We start from the raw sequence: 24,631 nt of genomic DNA, 5'->3' as shown, positions 1-24,631 counted from the left end.
CATTTTGCTGGTCTGACTCAAACTGTGTACACTGCCTGAAACTGTCCCTTTCAAATTCCCGTGCTATTGCTTGGTTTTGTATCCGCTAGCTTCCAGAAATTGTGCAGAAATACAGGTGAGAGGAACTATGGACACAAAAAAACATTTTGTACAATGCTTTAGACTTGTTATGTTCTGCTGTAAAATGAACATTTACATGTAATACCTGAGAAGATTCCATGGTTCTTGGGGAGCTGCAGTTGGACTGGCATGGAGGCCTTGAGGGCAAAAAGAGCTTAGAAAAAAAGCATCTTAGTGTTGACCACTACTTAGAGCTGTAGCACCAGAATGTTTTCTCCATCTCTTCAAAACAGTGCAGAGATAGCACAGAGATATTAATCAAAACTGCAAGTTTTGGAGCACAGGTGACACTTAAAATCACTACAAACAGCCAAATTCTGAGCATATTAAAAAAAGAAAAAGGATTTTTCACCCTAATTTGGCAGCAGGTCCGCGTGGAGATGACTTTCGAGCCAGGTTTTGAGTTGATTCAAAAATGGCAGATTTTTCACCCAAATTTGGCAACAGGTTTGCAGTCATGACTTTCAGGTATTTTTTTTATGGCTGATTTTTTGACTGAATCCAGCATCAATTATGCAGAAAAGGGTCAAATTTTGAGTAGATTTAAAAATGGTGGATTATCGGCAAAATTCGATGACAGGTCCCAGTCATGACTTTTGGGTCAAATTTGAGTTGATTGAAAAATGTTTGATTTTTCACCCAATTTCGGCAACGCATCCACAGCAAACACATTGTTTCTTCAATGCCATGTGCAGTGGTGAAATCATAGGGTCTACAGTTTATAGGTGAGATCATCTTGGACTTGCATTCACAACTTCACTAGAAAATTTCCCACAGCTGGTAAAAGTTACATCAAAGCATGCACAGTGGTGTAATTCCTAAGTCATTGTCGAGTCTGAAGGCTTTTAAAAGGCTCAGATACCAAATCCAACACTGACTAACCAGTGACTCATCATTTAGTAGTTTGCATATGTCTGCAAAGGTCTGCACAGTCATTGTCTAAGACAGGCCTAAATGGGGGCTGTGTGTTATTGGAATGATTGCTCAACTAAAAGCCCCGACTCGTCCCACCGTGCTGCGCTGCTGGTGTCCTTTGTGATTGTTACTCTTCCAGATAAGCTGACGACTTCAGAGTGAGTCAGTAAATTTGATTTCACAGCAGGAGGGTGGGGGCAGAGGGGTGTTTTCTGTCTGCACTGTCCTCTCCGTGCTCTCTTCGTCCTCTCTCTCAGGCTTTTCTCTGTCCACCTCTCACTATTTTCCCTCCTCCTCCTTCTCCCCCTTCTCCTCTCTCACCCACAGCTCCCATCTCCCTTGGGTGGGCCCCTACTCCTTCAGTCTCACAGCAATCATAACACTGACTGCTAACTCTCCCACCACTTTCCCCTTTTCTCACTGATTTCATGTTGCTACGGTCGACTCTTTGATTCCACAAAAGTACAGAGAGATGTTATTTTAATAACCAGAGCTCAGATCCAGTGATTCTGTAGGTGTGTGTGCTCGTCTGTACAAACAGGGTGTGTGTCATATGATAACTTGACAGAGGATTACGTCATAGACAGACAGGCTCTCTCTCAGAAAACATAGAGCTCCACAGCACCACCCAGTGGTTATCAAAATAGATTACAGTACAGCGACACAATACATGGCACAGTTTTCCCCTGTTGATTATCTTTATTTCTACTGTGTACAACCCCAATTCCAAAAAAGTTTGGGCACTTTCCTTGATGTGAAATTGCAAAGACTTTGAATATCCCATTTTGCCATTCTGCCATTTTGAATAAATGAGCAAATCTTTAGGACTTTTCATTAGTCTAAAGGTGTCGCTGTGGTGAGCCCATAGGGTGAGCCCTCAAATTTACATATTTTTTGACCAACAGGAAGTTGTTAATAACTCCGCCATGCATAGTCTGTGTTTGCATATATACATATGGTAATATTTTGCACAGATCAAAGCGCTCCCTATGGGTAAAAGGAAATGTCAAGGTTTACAGGCAAGCTGGAGACATTGTTGCCAAGTCTGCTTATTTTAAGTGACTTTGGGCTTGTTTTTCTGTAAAGTTGCTTATAAATATTGGTAGTCGCGGGTTGCGATAGTTTGTCCTGCCTGTTTCCTCTGTCCCTCCCCTTTCCCCATACACACACACAGGAGACAGCAGAGTTTTTTCCCACCTGCTTCTAACTGGCTCTGACCCTGATGGCAACGAGTACTAGCCAATCAGAGGCAGAGCAGGGCAATCTGTTTTTTTTCTGTTTAGGAAAACGTCAATGACGTTTAAATGAAAAGCACGACCAGAGACTGTAGAAAGAATTGGACAAACTCCGTGAGACGCCAGTTGTCTGCTTACAATAGGCAGACTCAAACGGCTCTTGAAGCCAATCCATGGAGGCTTCCATATTGAAATCGTGGGCTCAACCGAACTTTGGATCAACCTAGCAGCCCACCCACTAAGCGCGACTTCCTGTCAGCCTGCTATGCAATTTTTTGCTCTTCCGCATTGGCTTCATTTTTTAGGACCGGAGGTTGCTGCTTGAGCGCGACTGATGGTGGACTGTAGGAGAGTTTTTTGAGCAACAATACCCAGGACGAAGTGAAAAGGTGGTTTAACTCCCTCTTATGGTCATTGTCCTGAAGCCCAGGGGGGAGGAAAATGAACTGTACCGTGGGTACAGTTTTGCAGAACTGCGCACAGTTCATCAATCTGTCTACATGGATGTAAATTGGCAATCTGTACCCACAGTTTACAATCCGTCCCCATGGATTGTAAAACCGTGAACACAGTTTATTTATTGTCCTCTCCACAGAACCTAAGGGGGCTCCGTAGCAAAAGTCGCTTGTTTTGGGCTTGTTTTCACAGGCCTGGTTGCTTATTTGTCTCGCGAGATCAGGCAACACTGGCTGGAGGCTGCTATCAGAGCAGCCTGGGCTTCACCCAGCAGTGCCACGGACTGATCGGCTTCATGCCACATCGCACAAATGCAGTAATTTGTGTAAAAGGTGCTCCAACCAATTGCTGAGAGCAAAAATGGGCATCTCAGTAAGTAGCATTCAGTAGTCTCCTGTTGATCAGGCAGTGTCCCGTGGCAGTTACTGGCAGTTGTTGTTAGCTTTTAAGCTAGCCAGGAGTTGTAGTTGAGACTGAGGTCTTCTTTTCACCTTTTTGGGGTTTTTCTTGATGTAAATTTCCCGTTCTTTCTCTCAAAGGTGTCCTGGACCATCTTCTTTGTTAATAAAATATGGGTTGATGAAATTTGCATGTCATTGCATTCTGCTTTTCTTTACATTTTTCACAGCGTCCCAACTTTTTTGAATTGGGGTTATACATGAATAGATCTATATTTCTTTTAAATAACAATGAGTATTGATTTTCACATGTTTAGCTATTTTATTAGTTAGTTCGTATCCTGATAAAGTTGAAGTTACCAGAGTAGTTAACTGTTTCTGTTAACCTAGCTTTATGTTAGCTTGCTGGCTATCAACCTCGGTGCTGTAGTCACTGGTAGAAGACCACAAACAGCTAATTCATGTCGCACAGATGCTAGCTGTTGGTGGCGTTGTGATTTGAACTAAGAGAGGAAGAGGGACAGCTTCAACCAGCCGCATAAATACTACAAGATAACACCATTAGTTAAAAGTTTGCTACTTGCTATATGCTTCTCTCATGCTGTGGGTGTTGGGCTAATGCTAGCATGAAGTTTAAGCTAGGTGCTAGCTACATTTGCAAGTTGAATCTGCTTTACAGTCGGTAAGTATAAGAATGGATGCTTTATTACAGCATATTTATTTCAAAACACAATTTATTTATGGATTTATAAATGGAAAAAAAAAAACGCTTTTTTGCATACTGGCAGCTAAATAACAATTAGAATGGTGTTTTTTAAACGCTTAAACCTCGCTATCATAATTTTTTCCAGAGCTGCTTCTGACTTTAAGAAGTCTCCACGCCATTTAGCCTAATTTTTATTTTTGTGAAGATAGCAATATGAAATTAGTGAAAACTTTTTTTAAATTAGTGATATTAACCCGTAGTCATTTTATGATTTCTTTATTATTATTATTATTTTGACTGTATTAATACCCTACAAACAACGTACATCTTTGAGAGCTAGTTCTTATTATTGAATTGTGTAATATTAACATAAGAAAATACACCCTGTAAACACTTTATGTATATGTTCAGCTGCTTTGAAACCTGTCAAAACCACAATTTTTGATTCCCCTGCCAACACAGTAAAAAAATCAAAACACAAAACAAAAATACCATGCATTTTATGATATAAGACTTTCAGTCTGGATTGTTTACTATAAATCTGTAATTTTTCCTGTTTGTCTTCGAATGCCAGCCATTTTCCCATGTTTGGCTTAAAGGGACATTGCATGCTTTTTCCTGGTTTCCTGTAGGGGCCATTTAACTAGCATTTAAAGGTTTAATTTCTTTAAAAAAAAAAAAAAAAGGAAAAAAAGAAGATGTTTCTGATCAAATTCCATGATTAAAAAATGAATGCATGAAAAATCTCAGTGTGAAATATTAATAATGCATAGAAATCTAAGTTGTTGCTCATTATTTACATTTACACGGCTATGATGAGCTGTGTCAAGGAAATCCAATTTAGCATGTAGTTTATGAAAATTATTTTAGTTTTTAATTATTTTTTAAATATTTGAATAAAAGGATTGTATGCAATTAAAATGGCAGTTTAAGGGTTAAATGGAGCCATTGTTAAGTATATCTATATGCTTTACCACACCTATCTATAATAAGCTGCACATTTTATCTGTAAATCATGTGTTCAAATCCCAATCTGAAATGCACTGGCAACTTTCTCCATTCAGATAGTTGTTATGAAGTAATGATTACTTTGTCCTTTCAAATATGAAAGGATCAGTCAAATACATTGGAAAGGCATGCCAAATTCATGCACAAATTCTCTCTGTTCAGCACATTTAAACCAAAAGAAAGTCTGAGCCCACCAACCCACTTTCTCCTACTCTATAAATCTGCAGCCTCACAGTGTCTGATGGGGTCTCAGAGGAGTTTACACCCTACGGTGGATTCAGGGGCAAACTGGTGTTCAAAGCGGCCCTGCATCAGTCAGATTAACCTTGAGTCGGTGGGTTTATACCTCCATGAAAGAGGGTGCCAGTCAGGGCTCAGCAGGGGGGGCTGTGATCGATTGATTCTGACATCATCGCAGGCTGTCCAGGATTGGACAGCTGTCTGTAGGGATAATGGCTTGACTGTTGAGTACTTATCACATGTGTTTCTATGAGACTTCTAATCTTTCTCAAAAGACTTTTTGTACATGAGGAATACAGTATGGCAGTTATTAAATATTATCATTTATTATTTGAGAAGTTGTAATAAAAATACAGTAATAGCTCAAAAGAAGAGCATTAAAGCATGCCTCTCTTTGCAGAATAAAATGATAATGCAAAATGAATATTACTAAGAGATCATTTAATTGTGTGGAAGCTAAAATGCATAAAAAGGCAAAACTAGGCTTCTAAATTCACCCAGTCTTGCCTTTACCTACTGTACTTGAAGCCCTCAATGCTTCAAGTAAACCTGAGCAACTGCTGCCCTCTTGCGGTCAGAGGCTGCCCTCACTGACTGTTGCTCTTTACGCTCTTAAATATGAAACTTTATCATAATTTTTTACATGAAAAGGAGTCATTATCCACAGTCTTTCTGCAACCTCATCATGTGAGAAATCCTCATTTTCCTCAGTGTATGTTCCTGCTGAGGGTAACACCAAAAGGCCAGCGCATGACAGCACAAGACCCCGCTGCGGTCATGTGATTAGACTGCAGTCATGCTGTGTAGAAAAAGCTTTAAAGCACACTCTTGTGTGTCATGGTGATATTGCCCTTCATTATAATCCTTCCTTTGATAATAAAATCACGGAGCTCATAAAGTGTTATTGCCATGAGATTATCTCTCCTGATATGACTGGCTTGATAAAGGTCGAGGACATGACAAGGAACTTTGACAACTTTTGGAACGACACTCACAAAAATAATTCACTATCTAACGTTGCTAACATTAAAACAGTGCACAGGTTATGTTTTTTGTCCTCAAAAGTCCAAAAAAAGACATAAAACACAACTCAGGTGACAGAATTTTCTTTATTGTTACAGCCTAAAATAAAGACCATTAGTGCAAATTAACTTGCTTCCCCAGTGTTTGAAGGATATACAATATTGACTCTTGTGTGAGATCATAATGACAAAGGCAAGTTTTTAAAGAGTAATTTCCCCCAAAAATCCAACTGAATATGTCCCTCCTTTCTCTAGATGTACCCTTTATGGTGCATGTTCTTGTACTATTTAACTTTGTCTGAAGATTTCTGCTTAAATTCCAATAAAAAAGATGCAGATTTTTTAAATGCCTGAAATTTTAAAAAACAACTTTAATATTCAACAATAAAACATATTAAAAAACTTGAAAAAATAGTCCCTCTGGAACTTAATCTGCTCCCAAAATCTGGACAAAGAAAAAAAAAAACACCTTGGTTGGATATAACCAGAGAGTTTCTGCATCTCTGGGATATTAATGTTCTGTCTAAGGCACTTAAACTAGCATTGTGAGGCATTTTCTCCATCAGATTAACTGTTCTTTTCTTTTACCTAAATTGTCACCAACTCTTTCAGTAATAACTGGATTTCAAGTAAATATTTTTAACCAAAATAAAAGCTGCTAATTGGAATATCTGGCTTATAGCAGTACAGCTTTAAAACTCTGGACATGTCTAACATTTTTGAGGTATATGAAGTTGAATCCCATTAGAAAACACTTGACTTAGCCTTGTCTTTCTGTTAGAAAAAAACACATGGTGTCAGCTATATAAAAATAAAATATAGACTTCAGACTCTGGGTTACTGGGTATTCTTGAAAATCCTCTTAGCATCCACTCCCTCATAGTTGTAAGTCTGTGGGGAAAAGAGAGAGGGATGTTAGAATCAGAATCAGCTTTATTGGCCAAGTATGCTTACGCAACAGGAATTTAACTCCTGTTATCTTTGCTGTCAATGTTCAGGATTTAAACTTTAAATACAAAAAATAAATTTAGTAGAAAAAGTATAAAAAATGGGGGTTAAAATATTTACAAGCTCTTTTAGGTATTTTTCTAATGCATACAAGTCAGTGTGCATTGATAGTATGATTTCAAATGTGCAAAGGGTGCAAGGATGCTGACCAGACATGATCAGAGTATAAAACATGCCAGGGTGTAGGCAGATTTATAGATAAGATAAGATAGTTTAAGTTTTATTTGATTTTTGATGTACTACTGATAATAAATGTTGTCAAAAGAGCAGAAATATAAAACCAAAGCTACAAAATGAGGCAGGCCAGAACGGCGTGTGTGGGGCAGAGCTGGTTTTAGTCATTTTGAGGCCTAGGGCAAAGACCGATATGAGGCCCCTCCCCCTTTAGCTAAAGAATTAATAATGGGTGGAAAAAATTAGAAAGCATCTCTTTTATGTTAATAAAGAAACAGAACTGTGGTAAATGTCCCTATGTGAGATATAAATACCCAGGTAGCCAACCATAATCTCATTGGTCAAACTCAGCACATTCTGATATCTTGAATTTTTTTTAAGCCAGATGGCACTCACATAACGCTGGTGTAGGGCCAAAGACTCATATCTCCAAAATCACCATTTTCAGGGAATAAAAAGCGCATCCAGTGGCATTTTTTTTTTGCTTTAAAGTTGGTTAAAACCCACTGACAGGTGTAAAGGGTGACCAATAGCACTGATTTATAAAAACATTAAAACCATGAAAAATTGCAATACAAGGTTTTGGCCTGACATCAGCAATAAATAAAATAAATATATGCTCATTATCAGTGCATATTGTTTTTTTCTGACACAGACATATTTATGTAGCCTATTGCATCCCATTCAACCTCACAGTTATCCACCAATTCATTGTTTCATTTCATTTCAATTATGGATCAACTGATCTATGAACTATCTTACATCTGCGGTTTGGATTGTGGCTCTCCCTTAAGTGTTTTTAAGACTATGTGGCTCTTTGGTAGAATAAGGTTGAGTACCACTGCTTTAGAGACTGTTACCCTGACTTGAACTGGAATAATATATATGGACACACTGAATATTATTGAGGATGTGATCTACCGACCTGCACCAGCTCTCCTCCCACCAGAGTTCGAGTGGTGGTCAGGACCTTGTTGTTATCTTTCCTGGTGAATTTGCCTTTCATCATGTCGCCCTCCATCTCCCAGGCTCCCTGGTGAAAACAAACACACTTTGTGACAGAGGCTCATCTGTGCTGGGTTAAGGATATTAGCAGTAAATAATCCTTAGCAGCTACATTTTTCAAGTTGGTGAAATTTTCACTGAACAAACCATTTCTTTTGGTGTCATACTTTCAGCAGTTCATGAATTATCTGTCATTGGTCTAACACTGTTTGACCTCTCCTTTAGGACACTTACTGCTACTTCAGTTCCATCAGCCAGACTGTAGTCAAACTGGACGCCCAGGGTGAAGTCGATCTCCTTGGTGCGGAAGGTGCTGGACTCCTTGATGTGGAACTTGTCCCCGGTCTGCTGGATGGTGATCTTCAGGTTGTCGTGCTCTGCTAGTTTGCGCTTCATGACATGGACACCTTAATCATTAAACAGAAATTAGAAGAAACATTAAGCTAGCTTGTATCATTATAGGCCGAGATCAGGATTACTGAAGTAAGTCCGTCACTCTTTGTCTTCATTCAGTTCATTTAAAGTTTTCTCTTGCATAGTTGCCAAGTATTACACCATGTCCAAGTCCAAAGTAAGATCTGAATTTGGCTGCAGCTATTAATATTAGTTGCACTATAAACAACTCGAACATACCAACACATCCCCGCATGATGTATCACTGATACAGCAATGACTAACTGTATGGAAACCTTTGACACAGTTACCCAGATTGCTAAAAGAGCTTCGATTCGGCCCTTTCAAGCAGTGGCTTCCGGGCCAAATCAAACCTTTTAGCAATCTCAGTTTGGCCCTTTTGATATTTCACACAGAAATGCTTACTTTATTGAAAATGATTTAATTATATAGACTTATAATGTGGACAGAACTTAGCCATACTGAATAAAGAAAACATCTTAAATGTAATTTATGTGAATTTGAACAAAAACATCTATGTTTTTGGTGCAAAGATACACTCACAATATAATGATACCAGGCTCATTTTAAGATTTTAACATTATTTTTATCATATTTCTTTTATGGAATTTTAAATAAAACTTACAAAAGTTATAAAACTAAAACTAAGCAATTCTTTGTAGATATATGGGTATTTTATCTCGAATCTGACAAATACAAAGTAGCTATCCCTATAAGTGTCTTGTTAAAATACAAGTATAGTTATGCGGTCTCCACTTCCCTCAGATCAATTTAATTGTTCATATTTATATCAATCGATCTTTAATGACACTGCCGGATATTATCGCATTCAATGTGGGAGGTTTTTTTTAAAGGGTTTCTTTTATTAAAAAATGTCATTTTAATCATCCTAATTGATTAAAAAAAAACTAATTTTAGTGCTTCATATTGTTTGTTTCAAATCCAAACAGAAATCTATTTTCAAGATTTAAAGCTCCTCCGCAAAACTTTCCATTTGTCTTGAGTTTGGCACCCCCTGTGGACAATGCAGTAACTTTTAGTTCTTTGCTAAAAACTTTTTTTTTTTTTTTTTTTTTTTTTAATGTAACAATTTTTGACCATCTTTGCTGTGCAGATGTAAAGAAAAGTCAGCGTCTGTAGCTTGATAACCATTTTGGTTGACACCTACCCACCAGCAATTATTTACAGACATTAAAAATTACTGTATATGAATTATCAATCCTTCTCCTCATGCACTGGTTTGCCTTTGTTGGGCAAAAAGAAGCTTCTTTTTATTATTTATTTATTCATTTTAGTCTTTTTCATAGCCTATTAAAAAATCCTCACAGGAGCTTTAAAGATACACTCCTAACAAATCATTAACTTTAAAGGTCAAACATGGAAAAGTAAATGATCTGGCGTTTTAGTTTTACAAATTTAGCCCAAGCAAAAATACATTAAAATAGGCCTGTAATGGATGAAAACAGAGTTGATGTAGTATTACTGTAATGGTCTAATTCTTGAGATCTACACTGTCTCCCACTCACCCATTTGCTCCATGAACTTATCATAGTTCTCGTTGCGGTCGACCTTCCATGTTCCGTTGAACGCCATGTCTTCAGGCTATGTGGGTTTGAAGGCAGCTGGTGATGGAGCACTAACAGACCGTGGGATTGTGAATTCCAATTGGTCTCCATTTATATACGGCCCTCCCTTCACCCTATCAGCCCCCACGCCACCTCCACCCCTCCCTGAGTTGGCATGGAAGATGCTCTTCTTTATCTCACTGATTATCTGTCTGCTGATGCGGCCATTTAAAGACTGTGTCAAATGTAGGGCGATTGCAGCACGACCTCGAGTGTACACTCATAAATAAACGCAGAGCAACCTCCCTGAGTGAATCTGGCACAGTTAAACACTGTTGCATTGTTCTGCAGGGGAGAAAAAAAGAGGAGGGGGCTGTTGGTATGGCTGCCCATGGTTGACACTAAACTGAGCCCCTTTCTGTTCCTCAGTGCTTTCTGTGCCGCCCTGTTTGTGACTGGCATGAAAATGAGTTGTAAAGGACTCGCTGACAGTGACAACTAGAGCTGGCATATTTACAAAGAGTTGTAACCAAGTGGAAAGAAATCAGTGGAAGCTTCCTATTGGTCCAGATTTCAAAGGCCAAATCTATAGCCCCTTCATTTTCAAACCAATATTTTAAATACTTTGAATATTCTAGTGGCTCAACAGGTTTCACACGTACCTTTCAACATCCCAATGTGAGCTCCATAGATGCATTTAGTCAGCATTCAAAGACTGAGTTCTGTTGATGTAAGCTTAATGCTCAGAAGCTTTAACAGTAATTTCTAGCACTTGTTGGACTTTTTGAAATTGTTTGATAGTTTAAGAAATATAGTAACATCTAGACCAGCCCTTCCTAAATATACAGTGCCTTTAAAAAGTATTCAGCCCCTTGGCTGTTTTACCTTTTTTATTGATTTATAAATCAATCATGGTCAAAATAATGTAGCTTTTCTGACCCAAAAAAACGAACCAAAAAAACATTTCAGTGTCAAACCAAAAATAGATTTTTACAAAGTAATGTCAATTACATAAAGATATGTAATATAAAAACAAGGACGGCATAAATATTCACCCCCTTCGTGTCAGTATTTAGTAGATGCACTCCACTCTGATTTGCAAAAATGCTTATTGTACAGGGATCAGGCATGAACAGCCCTTTCAAGTCCGACCACAAATTCTCTATCAGGTTGTGGTCTGGGTTTTGACTTGGCCACTCCAGAACATTCACCTTGCTGCCTTAATCCTATATTTTGCAGCATTCATTTCACCCTCTACCTTTATGAGCCTTCCAGGGCTGGCTCACTAGAAGCATCCCTACAGCATGATGCTGCCACCACTGTGCTTCACTGTGGGGATGGTGTGTTTGTGTTGATGTTCAATATTCGGCATCCACCAAACATAGCGTCTTGTCTGATGGCCAAACAGCATCATTTTGGTCTCACCAGACTAAAGAACTTTCTCCCACTTGATCACAGAGTCTCCCACATGCCTTTTGGCAAACACTAGTCTTGCTTTATTCTGTGTTTTCTTCAACACTGGCGTTCTCTTTGCCACTCTCCCATAAAGCTTTGACTGGTGAAGAACCCAGGCAACAGTTGATGTATGCAGAGTCTCTCCCATCTCAGCTGCTGAGCTCCTTCAGAGTCGTCCTAGATGGCCTCTCATTAGTCTCCTTCTTGCACGGTCACTCAGTTTGTGAGGACGGCCTGATCTAGGCAGATTTACACTGTGCCATGAATTTACCTGAACCCTGGGGGATGTTCAGTGCCTTGGACTTATTTTTGTATCTAGCATGTCTTTGTTTGGTGGCAACAAAATTTGACCAAGGATCCCTTTAAATGCTAACCAACTAGCATACAAACCTTGTTTACTTAGATTAAAGCAAACACTAAGTTATCTTGGACCACTGGAGTAGTACTAGTCATAATTTTTTTGTTGTTGTTTTTTTAAGGTTTTGCAGAAGTGTGCCAAAAATAGGTGGATTTGTAATGTTATAACTTCACATGGCTAGCTGTTCTCTGTGCTTCCATCAGATATGTTAAGCCAGGCTATACAGCTGCTAGCTGTAGCCTTATTTTGCCTCTTTAAACTTGTAAATTGATAAGGAATTCCCTTCTAATTTTTGGCAAATTAACTAAAAAAATAAGAATGGCTAAAGTTTGGAGAAAGACGAATTTAACCTCAAATGTTTTTTTATTTTTTTTTATTTTTTTTTTTAACCTAACTACAATTTTTGGGATCAAGACTGGACCTTTCCAACTGCACTTATTGTGAAAATGTGCATAGCCCTGAAATTAAAGGAGACAAATGGTTAAGTGGAACGGTAGCTCCTCAGATACTTAAGCATTGTTTGCTAATTTTGGTATTGGTGGTGTGGTTACTGTGGATTTGTCATAAAATGGGGTGGCATGTGTTAAAAAACAACACTGGTATTGTCCCGTACGTAGAGTACCAGAGTAGTTGTCATTCAGCCTGTGTCCTCGGACAATGGGGCACTATGGCTGCATTCTTGAGGGGAGAAGCTGTGTCCTCAGAGCTCCACTGTTGGATCATGGACACGCACTGAATACTGAGTACATTGTTCACTCTCAGGCGCCACAAAATTCCACGTTCATTGATGACAGCAGTGTTGGGGGGAAGTTTGGGAATTTGGCAGGTAAATTTAATGAACAGAATTTTTTCAGTTCAGTTTTATATTCCTACCGCACTGCTTGGTTAAACATTTAGCAGCCTATCAAAGCTATAATTATAAATGGAAGAGTGTAGTTGTCTCATAAAGAATAGTATGTTGTACCCTTGTATAGCCTTTTTTAAAAAAAAAATTAACAGCAGTATAGTTATCGCAGCTTTTACAAATTGGTACAATTATAGTGGGCAGTTGGCTGACCTAAAATAACCTTCAACAGACACAGGCGATATTTTAGGTAAAAACTGCATTCTTAACTTTCCTTGAGCAAAATGTGCACTACACAGATCATCATGGGGAACAATTTGGAATAAGCTTACACACTTGTATTCTGGCAGAATCCCACCAGCAGTAAAATTACATAAACATTATATTTGCTATGTTTCTGAGTGCCACTCTTCTTAAAAATCAATAGCAGGGCAGGTTAATGTCTGTTTATAGCCGTGTCACCTCTCCCAGAATAATCCCTTTTACTGCTGTCGATAAACACAGTTTGTACTTTGATGCTTAAATTAGCTCACCTGGTACAATCTGTACTACGCACTGTGGATATGGGGAAAATTAACACTCCATAATGAGACACTATTATGAGATCTAGGCAGATAAAGTCCAACTTTTATAATCTGCTTTTATAGACAGATAACCTTACACCCTCTCCGCCCAGCCTTGAATATCATAAACAGCTGAAAGACTTGGCTGTGATAGTGGGTAGTGATTACGGTGTTGATGTTGCAAGTCTGATCTGTAGAGACTTCTGTGTGTCTGTGGGGATGATGTTACAATAGGTTGTCACACACTGATGTAACGCTGCATAATCTCTCTAATGATTTAAAAAAAAAACATAATTAGATCAATGTTACTCTTTCTATATTGCTATTCCCAGTGGTCTCAATTAATTTTCTGTAATGTGACCTTCAGGTCTGAGGCTTTTCACAGTGTATTTGGGTTAAATGACTCTATTCATGTGGGGAAAGTGATCACAGGATAATTCACAAAGTTTCCTGTGTGCCATTAAACATCATGATAGCTGATACATGAAGAATACGCCCTTTATTATTTTCACAGTCTGTTAGATTTCTTTGCAGACTGTTCTTTGTGATCACCTTCATGCAAAACTGACAAACTATAGAAAGACTATAATGAATGATTGTTGATGCCAAAGGCGGAAAGAGTACAAGAACATTGTTGTCAAATAAAAGTACTCTTACTATGATTAAAAGTTACTGAAGGAGACATAAAATGATTGGTCAATGAGTTGTTATTTTTGATACCTGAGAGAAGAAAAACACACAATTTGGTTGTAATGTGCAAACTTCGGCTCAGTCCCAGTTCTAACTTTTACCCCTACCCCTTGATTTCAAATGCCCCCTTGGTCCCTGAATAGGGATGTAATGTTATCAAAATCTCATGGTACGTTAATACCTCAGTAAAAAGTCCACAGTAAGATACTTATTGGGAAGACTTAGTAAAAAAAATGACGCCTGCATTTATTAATGGTTACTGTAAGGCAAAGATCACCTTGTGATCTGTAAAGCCCTCATGCTGTTGTTGGGGATTGGCCTGGCCGGATTCTTCTCTTTGCATCTTTGTCAAATCTTTTTGTGAGGATTTGTGGTGATTTTGCCTAGTGGCTCCTTTCGTTACTCGTATTCCCATCAATAGGCAACTGAATGTGTTCAAACGTGCAGTCTTGGACGAAAGTATTGGCACCCCTGGAATTTATCCAGAAAATACACTGTTTCTCCCAGAAATTGTTGGAATTACAAATGTTTTGGTATACATGTGTTTATTGCCTTTATGTGCATTGGAACATCACAAAAAAATCCAAAGAAAAAAGACAAAATTGCCACAATTTTACACAAAATTTAAAAAAATGGGCTGAACAAAATTTTTGGCACCCTTTTAAAACTGTGGGTAAATCATTTTATTTCAAGCATGTGATGCTTATTTAAACTCACCTGTGGTAGTAACAGGTGCTGGCAATATTAAAAGCACACCTGAAGCCAGTTAGAATGTATTAAAGTTGACTCAACCTTTGTGTTGTGTGCCTGTGTGTGTCACACCAAGAATGGAGAAGAGAAAGAAGAGCCAAGAATTGGACTTTGACGGAAGAGAAAAATTGACAAAAGAACACAATGCAGGATAGTTGGAATGGTGGATAAACATCCTCAGTCAACTTCCACATAAATTCAGGCTGTCCTGCAGACTCAGGGTGCAAAAGTGTCAGCTCGGACCATACGTCATCATCTGAATGAGATGAAGCGCTATGGCAGGAGACCGAGGAGAACCCCACTGCTGACAAAGAGACATCAAAAAGCCAGACTGGAGTTTGCAAAAATGTACCTGAGTAAGCCTCAATCCTTCTGGGAGAACATTTTGTGGACAGATGAGACTAAGGTAGAGCTTTTTGGAAAAGCAGGTCATTCTACTGTTTACAGAAAACAGAATGAGGCCTACAAAGAAATGAACGCAGTACCTACAGTCAAACATAGTGGAGGTTTTGGAGTTATTTTGCTGCCTCTGGCACTGGGTGCCTTGACTGTGTGCTAGGAATCATGAAATCTGGAGACTATCAAAAAATTCTGGGCTGCAATGTAGGGCCTAGTGTCAGAAAGCTGGGTCTGCATCAGAGGTCATGGGTGTTCCAGCAGGACAATGACCCCAAACATACCTCAGAAAACATCAAAAAATGGTTGGAGACAAAACACTGGAGAGTTCTGAAGTGGCCAGCAATGAGTCTGGATCTAAATCCCATTGAAAACCTATGAAGAAATCTTAAAATTGCTGTTGCAAGAAACATCTTTCAAATCTGGGAGACCTGGAGCAGTTTGAAAAAGAGTGGTCCAAAATTCCAGCTGAGAGGTGTAAGACGCTTGTTGATGGTTATAGGAAGCAATTGGTTTCAGTTATTTTTTTCCAAGGGTGTGCAACCAAATATTAAGTTGAGGGTGCCAATAATTTTGTCTGGCCCATTTTTTGTTTTGTGTAAAATTATATCAATTTTGTCTTTTTTCTTCAGATTTTTAGTGTTGCTCAAATGCACATAAAGGCAATAAACACATGTATACCAAAAACATTTGTAATTGCAACAATTTCTGGGAGAAATGGTATAATTTCTGGATAAATTCCAGGGGTCCCAATACTTTCGTCCATGACTGTACAAACATCTTGGCTTTTTGCAATAAGAAAATCCATCTTTTAATCAACATATTGATTGTCTTGCAAAGAAACCAAGGGGGAAACTAGGTTTCCTCTATCAAAAAAAACACTGTTTTTCTTTTCTGCACAAAAGAAACTCATTCAAGCAACAATTCTGACTGTAATTGATTATGGAGGTGTTCTTTACAAGCATGCTACCTTATCTTCTCTAAAAAAGTTGGACTCAGTCTACCATGCTGCCTTACGATTTGTCACTGGTCTGGGTTTTTGGATCCATTGTTTTTATATAAGAAACTTGGTTGGTCATCCTTATACAATAGAAAGGTGGAACATTGGTATTTCTTTCTTAATAAGGCTATTTTACATGAATTACCTTCTTATCTTTCTTCTTTACTGACTCCAAAAGCTGTCAGTAGCTGTAATCTTCATTTTCATGGATTTATAATGTATGAGATTCCTTGAACTCGTGTGTGCATGTGTTTTTTTCTGCTGAAAGCAGCTGATTGGTTGATTGATGTAGCTGTTGGTTTATAATGTCATGTGTGTGAAACTTATGCTTCTGTCTTGGCCAGGACTCCTTTGTAAAAGAGATTTTTGTATCTCAACTGGTAATAATCCTGGTTAAATAAAGGTTAAATGAATTTTTAAAAATAATAGTGTCACCACAGTTTGACAGTTTCGTTTTTTATTTGTCCGTCACCTTTTCTCCTTTCTTGACACAGAATGCCTCAGAGTTAAAAGTCGCTGGAGCCTCCCAAATCTTTAAAAAGCTTCAGTCACTCGGGTCTCCTCATGTCCCTCACCAATCTTAGCATCCACCTTTTTCCTGCTCCTAGATCAGGCCAGTGAGTGGAGCGCAAAGGATGATGGGTATGCATGTGCCGATGGCAACTGTAGTTCCCACTTCCCTTCGCTCTGCTCCACTAAAAGACCACACTTTCTGCCCTTAAGACCTACCGTTTGAAACGGTCACAGGTCCACAACAACACCGAGGCGCTTCTGCCAAATGCAAGTTAAACCTACAGTATATCATGCAAAGCGAAAGCCATATGTGACAAAAATCCAGAAATGCTGCCATCTTTTCTTGGGCAAAGTTTATTTAAAATGGACTGAAAACTGATCTGTGGTCAGGCAAATCAAAATTCAAAATTCCTTGGACGCAATGTCCTGTGGACCAAAGAGGAGATGGACCATCCAGCTTGTTATCAGCAGTTCAAAAGCCTGCATCTATGGCGTGGAGCTTAAACATCTGGAAATTCACTATCAATGCTAAAAGTAGATAGAGGTTTTGGAGCAACATATGCTCCCATCAAGACAGGGAGACCATTCATATTTCAGCAAGACAATGCTAAACTACATACCGCATTCATCACAACAGCATGGCTTCACAATAGAAGGGTACGGTTACTGAACTGGACTGCCAGCATTAGGCTCCATACACAGCAGGGTGTGACATATTTCTGGTGGAAAATAAAGCTGCTTTACAACTTACATGCTAGCCAAAACAGAACTAAACCATCCCATGCTGCATTTATTCATCCGTTTTTGTTGTTGTTGTTCTTGTTTTTGTTTGTTTCGACTGTTGTTTGTGTTTACTCTTTATTATAATGGCATCCAAACATGCTAAAATTATGTTTCAAAAACTGGTTAACAGCACTTACAGTGAGTAAACCACAACAAATCTGCCATCATACGCTGTTCTCTCCTGCGTTCAATCTCCCGACCGGAAGTTTGGGATCCACCTTATGCCAGATGCGGAAGCAATTCATGCATAGAGCCAATTCTGACCTTTCACCATCCAAAATGAAACGGTAAAACTTTCTGGAATTGGGATTGTATTTACTTACAGTAGAATAATCAAGAATGCCAGGTGCTATATAATTCCTAACTAAAGTTTCAACACAGCAGCTATATACAGCAGCTTAATTTCAGTATAAGACCGTAAATTACATTGTTGTTTAATGTGACCATGGTTTCTCAAGTACATATCTGTCATCAGCTTCCCCTTAAGGGAAATTTGTTTGTAAAAATTATAACACTTTTGCACAAAACTCAAGGAGCCCTGATTTACTTAAATACATAAATATAAAAAGATGGTAAAGGACAACTGAAAATAAAACTGTCTTTTAAAATAACATCAGACACCAGTAATGAAATATAGAAGCTTCATACTGGATTTTTTTTAATGTAGTTTTATAATGGCGTGAGTGACAAAATAAGTTTTCAACCTGTTGGATTTGACTACTTTCATATAGAAGATTGACAAGATTTTTTTTTCATTAACACTTTTTATTTTGTATTTACTGCATCTATTTTGCCCCACCTCTCAAGGTGTCTTACCTAAAGCAAGCAAAACACCTTTTAGTGTTACAGCACTCCATCTAGTGGACAACTGTTGCAGCCACACTGCATTTCTCTTCCTCAAAAAACTGACTGAGATGTAGGTATTCAGTGCTAAAACTGTAAGAAAGACATTAATATGTGGTGTGAACTTTAAGGAATTGCAGCTTTAGGTATAAATTTATACAGAGCAAAGTTTAACCAACCATGCCTCAGTCCTTTCTGTCATATAGGTTTCCTACTTACAATTTTTTTTTTTTTTTTTGCAGGCATAATTGATTTGACTTTTCTTACAGCAAAAGTTTTGATTTCCACCAGAAAAGTCCTACATGCAAACATGCTTTTACATACATTCATGAGAAAGAAGTGCAGTCCTAAATTTATCTCTGTCGCCTCTGGAGAGTAAGTGAGAGTCAATATTATCGAGGCTCAGCAATGAGGCAATATTTGAATTTCAAATGAGCCTCTAACAGTAGAGAAAGCTGGCATTCAGTCACCCTGATGAGAGAGTACAGGAATAGTGGAGAGTGGAGCCCATGACAGCACTGACAAACAGCAGGTACATTATGCTGAATGAGAAACAGCGTTTGACTGAGGGGAAATGGGATAATTGATCTGAATTAGGAAAGAGTGACCTAATGTACTTTGCAAAGCTCGGGTAAGGCAGAATGAGAGAGCTGTTAATAGATCTTCATTTAAATGAAACAAGGACTTACAATCCATCATGTATATTTGTTGCTTTTATATGCATGAAGAACTGTATTATAACTTACAGACCCTGAATGTTTTGCAGCAACGTTGCAGCACTTTAAAAACCATTACTTATGAATATTATTGTTAAAGCTCGATTGTTCTCTTTCTTCTCCATGAAAGCTTCTCCCCTATCTCCCCCATTCAGTGCGTCACCCCCTCCATATTTATTTTCCTGCATCGATGGTGCGTCCCAGTTCCGAGCGAGGGATTACACGCCTGGCTTGATCCACATCCTACAGCCTCCGCTGGGGAATGACGCTGCCACCCACAGCCATCGTAGGACCCTGGCTGCTCCAGGGGGCTACCAGCATGGATCAGGCTGTGGGTTTATAAATGATCCGGGACCAGGCGCCATGCAGTGCCACCCCCGGAGAAGACCCCTGAAACAACCCTGGTAGGCTTGTGTTGAAGAACAGATAAAACAGTGTTTAATGGCATCTTATTAAAATATTTATTAAGGATAAAGCTCACTACATCTCCAGGTAGATGTAATTTTAACTTCAGGTTTCAATGTAAAACTGCCCACCTTTTGGCTTGATGGAGGGTCCAAAGGAAATGTCAATGGATCACTTAAACGTGATTATCTTTTTGACAAGAATCGCACTAATGAAAGTGTAAGGGGTATGGAGAAGGGAAAACAGGTACAAGAATGTTGTTTTGTAATAGAGGCTTTGTAGATAGCTTTTACAGTGGTAATTATGACTTTCAGTTGGAGAAGCTCGGTAGACTTTATATTGGAAGCTGCAGTGGTAAATTTCAAAATGATTTTCTGTGATTAAACTGAAAAAATGTGTGGGATGAGATGAAGCATCGAGATGGAAGTTAACTGTTTTATTGAGTGCTGCACATTTTTGTAGGCCAACCATGGACATTAGTTTTAAAAACTTAGCAAGAAAAAAAGGAAATTCTGGAGTTGAAAAAGCAAGAAATTATGGGAGAATAAACTTTTTGTTTCAAAAGTTATACATTTATTGGAAAAAAAATGTTTTATTTTTAGATTTAAAAAGTTCCTATTTAACAAAAACAACCTCAGTAAAAAAAAAAAAGAGTTGCAATTCTACAAAAAAGTGTGAAAAAGTAAAAGGTGTAAATTTTTTACTTTTAAAAGCTGCCAATAAAACAAAACCTTAAGAAAAGGTTTTAAAAAGTTGCACTTTTACAAAAACAAACGTAAAGGAAAAAAGTTCAGTTAAAAAAAAAAAAAGTTAGTGAATAAAGGTTTAAATATGGAAAATTTTAAGTTTAAAAAGTTGCATTTTCACAAAAGAAAAAAACCTTTGAGGAAAAAGTACCCCCTCCACACACACACACAATTTTCAAGTAAAAAAGTTGCAATGTAACAAAAAAACTTCAAGCAAGTAAAAAGAGTTTTAAAAGTTACATTTTTTACAATTTAAGTGTACAGAATTATTTTTGTGTTTAAAAAGTTGAAATTTCACAAAAAAAGAGTAAATAATAATAAAAATCAAAATTTTGATTGAGGATGGAAAATTGTTAGTTTTTAAAGTGGCAGTAATACCAAAAAAAAAAAAAAAAGAAAGAAAAAAAAAAAGAAAAGAAAAAAAGCCAACAAACACAACAACAAACAAAAACTCAATGGGGAAATAAAAAAAGATTTTTGGGATTTAAAGTTGCAATTTTACAAAAAATCCCGAAAGAAACAAGGACTCCCCTCCCCTAATTTTTGAGTTTGAAAAGTTGCAGTTTAACAGAAAAAAAAACCTTGAGAAAAAGAGTTGAAAATCTAAATTTTCAAGTTTAAAAAGTTGCAACTTTACAAAAGAAAAAAAACTTTGAGGTAAAGCAAAAACTCGGGGCTAAAAAGTTTCAATTTTACAAAAAAAAAAAAAAAAACCCTCAAGAAAAAGATGATTAAAACAAATTTTTTGTGTGTTTGAAAAGGTGCAATCTTGCAAAAAGAAAATCTTGAATAAAGATCAAATTCCTTTTTTACTGGGACTGAGAAAAAAACTTCTGATTTTTGCCCAGAACCATCTCATTATCATTAGTAGAGACTTTGAAGAGATATTGCTGTTGACTGTGGCTATTCAGATGAAAACAACATTTGGGAGATGACTCTGACTTAACCAGTGTTTTGAGTTCCACTTGGAAAATTTACGACTTTTCAATGTCGTAAAGATTTGACTTTATAAACGTAAGATTGTTTCGAGTTTATGAAGACAAAGGCTAGCTCTTCAAACTTGAAAATGAAGATTTCTCTCATAAATATACAACTTTTTAAACTAAAAAAATTCTAAGTCTTGTAAATTTACAACAGAATGAGTCACCACTTGTATCTTATGTCAGAAGTTTTAACTAAAGTTTGAGCTTCCTGTACTTCTGCTCACAAACAGCACTTTAAATGAGCAGAAATAATTTTAGGACGCCAAAAAAAGATCTTTGGAGTTCAGCAATAAACGTAAAAAGAGGAGCCTATAATTTCCACTTGAGTTGATTGAAGAGATGTTAATTACAATCATCTCTTCTCCCTGGGCTGATTCTAATTTCCACTCATTGCTTTTGACCCAATTTAGTGTAGATGAAGTTGGCCTTTTTTGAGAAGTTCAGAAATGTTCCAGCAGGAGACTTCCCAGTTTGCAACACTTTGAATTCTGTAGCTAAAATTTTACTGTACAGGTGCATCTAAAAACATATGTATGAAAAATATGTTCATTTACATGGATGAGGCTCATTTTACACAAATTACTGCATCAATCAATCACCTCCTGAACAGTCTGTGCCTACAAAGGTATTAACTAACACTGACTGGGCAAAGGTCTCAGGGGGGGCGTAGGACCCTGTCTGCTCTGACAGTGTCAAAATGAGATGTACATATATATCTTGTTTTTACCATGACACATAATGCATTAGGGCCAGCTTAAAAGCTAAAAGGAGTGAAGAGAATCTAAATTTTCAACATTTTCAACAACAAAAACATCAACATTTTTGGGAAAAAAAACCCTTAAATTTTAGAGAAGATAAAGTCGTGTGTTAACAATGAATCAAACTCAGAATTTCAGGGATCAAAACATCGGAAATTTACAAGAAAAATCTTTTCAAGTTTAAAAAGGCTTGAATTTTGACATCAAAAACTAAAAAAATGTCATGTTTGAAAACCTAAAACTTACAACAGCATAAAGCAAAACATATATCAAGAAAGCTGAAAGCAGTGGTTGGATTTTTTACTTTATAGTCTCAAAAATTCTGCATTTAAGTTAGAGTACATTTACAACTTATAAAGGAAAAAAAATGTCCATTTTTTTCTTGTAATTAACAACTTTTTAGACCTAAAAGTTTTTAAAATTTATCCTCTTTATCCTCTTTATTATAGGCCCTCATAATAATGGATAATTTATATGTTTTTATTTTGTCAAGAACAAATGTATGTATGTCTTGTATGTTGGGATTGTTTCAATGCAGACAATTAAATGTGATGTTTAATTTTCCCAGTGGGTCTTGGGGGGGGGGGCTTAGTTTTTCTTAGATGTCAGTGGGGGGCCCTCAGGTTAAAAAGGTTGGGAACCACTGATCTAGAATATGAAGGTTTACTCTTCTGCAGTATTCAGTTTTGATTTGATTTGCCTATGTATATAATTAATTGTAAAGACTTTCCCCTGATGACCTTTTATTCACTATCACAGGCCCATGTATTAACAACTCAACCCACTATATAACCAAACAAGCAGATGTTTGTAATATGTGTGACCGGGGTGCAAAGCTGTCAAAGAGCTTCATAGTCATCAATAGCCACTCATTATCAAACCCTTTTCCACAGGGTGTAAGGTGTCTGTCTTTCAGCATCCTGTAAGTAATATTCTTTGACAAACGTCTTCATTCTCACAAGTTCCTCTAATACCCTCGTAGCACTTCCCACCTAATCTTGACGTTTCCTCTTCAGTCCTCGCTCACTCACTGAGGGTTTTTGTGCCGAGAGGACGAGCTCTAAGCTCTTAATTGCAGGTGGTGTGTATGTGTACGCCTTTTCCCTCAATCCCAACCCCTTTTGTTAGCGGCGCTGTGGGAGAAACAAAGCTTCCTTTTTTTGTCGTTGCTCCCTGCCTTGACTCTCAGAAGCCGTAGGAAGGATTAAGTCAACATTTCTCATGACCTCTGAGGCCTTGTTTGCTTACAATGGGCAACCTGGCAGAGGTGTGTGTGTGTATTCTTGTGTGCCCAAAGTGATGGAGAAATTAACCTTCAGTAACATTGCAAACTCATTCTTTAAAGACCACTTAATGACTTAAAATCTATCAAAGTACTAACACTCAAAGATTCCCCCAAACAATGATCCAATGTGAATATAATTTGGTCCAAAAATCTCCCACGGAGACAGAATGAGTCATAAAGCACAGAGCAGACTGCTAGAATTATCTGTTGTTGTTCATTTGTTTCCCATTACAGAAGCTCCATTTTGGCTAATTAGTCTTGACACTAACTTTTCCCTGTGGTGTTGATTAGATCTAATTAATGACTGCAGGCAAAATGGATGACTGGTGCCCTGAAGGAGCCATTTTCATACTTTCCAGGGTAATTAAAGCTGTCCCTTTTCTGCTGCAAAGTTAAAATTATTCTGATTTGCTGGTTTTTGATGTCTTTAAAAATTTAGTCTAATCAGTTTTTTTGGTCATTAATTAGTAGTCTCTGGTCCTTACCACAGGTTTTTTTTTATCATTTTCATTTGCATAGATTGCCTTGTATGTTCTCAAACTTGACAATAAGCTATTTTGTGAATGCATCCATGCCATCAGTTTAAAGAAGCAAACATAACATGAACTCATAATTGACATGCTAGCAGAAACAGACAATTAACATTAACACATAAAACAGTATTTTATGTTAGCATAGCATAAATCACAACATTTAACAGTAGCAAAAATAACAACATGTTAAGTTAGCATAGCATAAATCACAACATTTAACAGTAGCAAAAATAACAGCATGTTATGTTAGCATAGCATAAATCACAACATTTAACAGTAGCAAAAATAACAACATGTTAAGTTAGCATAGCATAAATCACAACATTTAACAGTAGCAAAAATAACAACATGTTAAGTTAGCATAGCATAAATCACAACATTTAACAGTAGCAAAAATAACAACATGTTAAGTTAGCATAGCATAAATCACAACATTTAACAGTAGCAAAAATAACAGCATGTTAAGTTAGCATAGCATAAATCACAACATTTAACAGTAGCAAAAATAACAGCATGTTATGTTAGCATAGCATAAATCACAACATTTAACAGTAGCAAAAATAACAACATGTTATGTTAGCATAGCATAAATCACAACATTTAACAGTAGCAAAAATAACAGCATGTTATGTTAGCATAGCATAAATCACAACATTTAAAAGTAGCAAAAATAACAGCATGTTATGTTAGCATAGCATAAATCACGACATTTAACAGTAGCAAAAATAACAGCATGTTATGTTA

General features: G+C 37.4%; 1 protein-coding gene across 1 annotated transcript; it reads right to left on the bottom strand.

Annotated features, from left to right (window-relative positions):
• Positions 1 to 6,174: 6,174 nt before the first annotated feature.
• LOC121504706 (fatty acid-binding protein, intestinal-like) lies at positions 6,175 to 10,360 on the bottom strand. The gene is made up of 4 exons (XM_041779725.1): positions 10,228 to 10,360; positions 8,522 to 8,694; positions 8,208 to 8,315; positions 6,175 to 6,991 (listed from the first exon to the last, which is right to left on the bottom strand). Exons 1-4 carry the CDS (start codon positions 10,292 to 10,294, stop codon positions 6,938 to 6,940), a joined length of 402 nt encoding a protein of 133 aa, XP_041635659.1. The 5' UTR covers positions 10,295 to 10,360; the 3' UTR covers positions 6,175 to 6,937.
• Positions 10,361 to 24,631: the final 14,271 nt, after the last annotated feature.

The sequence above is a fragment of the Cheilinus undulatus genome, linkage group 22 (genome assembly GCF_018320785.1).
Source record: "Cheilinus undulatus linkage group 22, ASM1832078v1, whole genome shotgun sequence".
Lineage (NCBI taxonomy): Eukaryota > Metazoa > Chordata > Actinopteri > Labriformes > Labridae > Cheilinus > Cheilinus undulatus.
The sequence above is the reverse complement of the archived record's forward strand: the minus strand, read 5'-3'. Positions and strand labels throughout refer to the sequence as shown.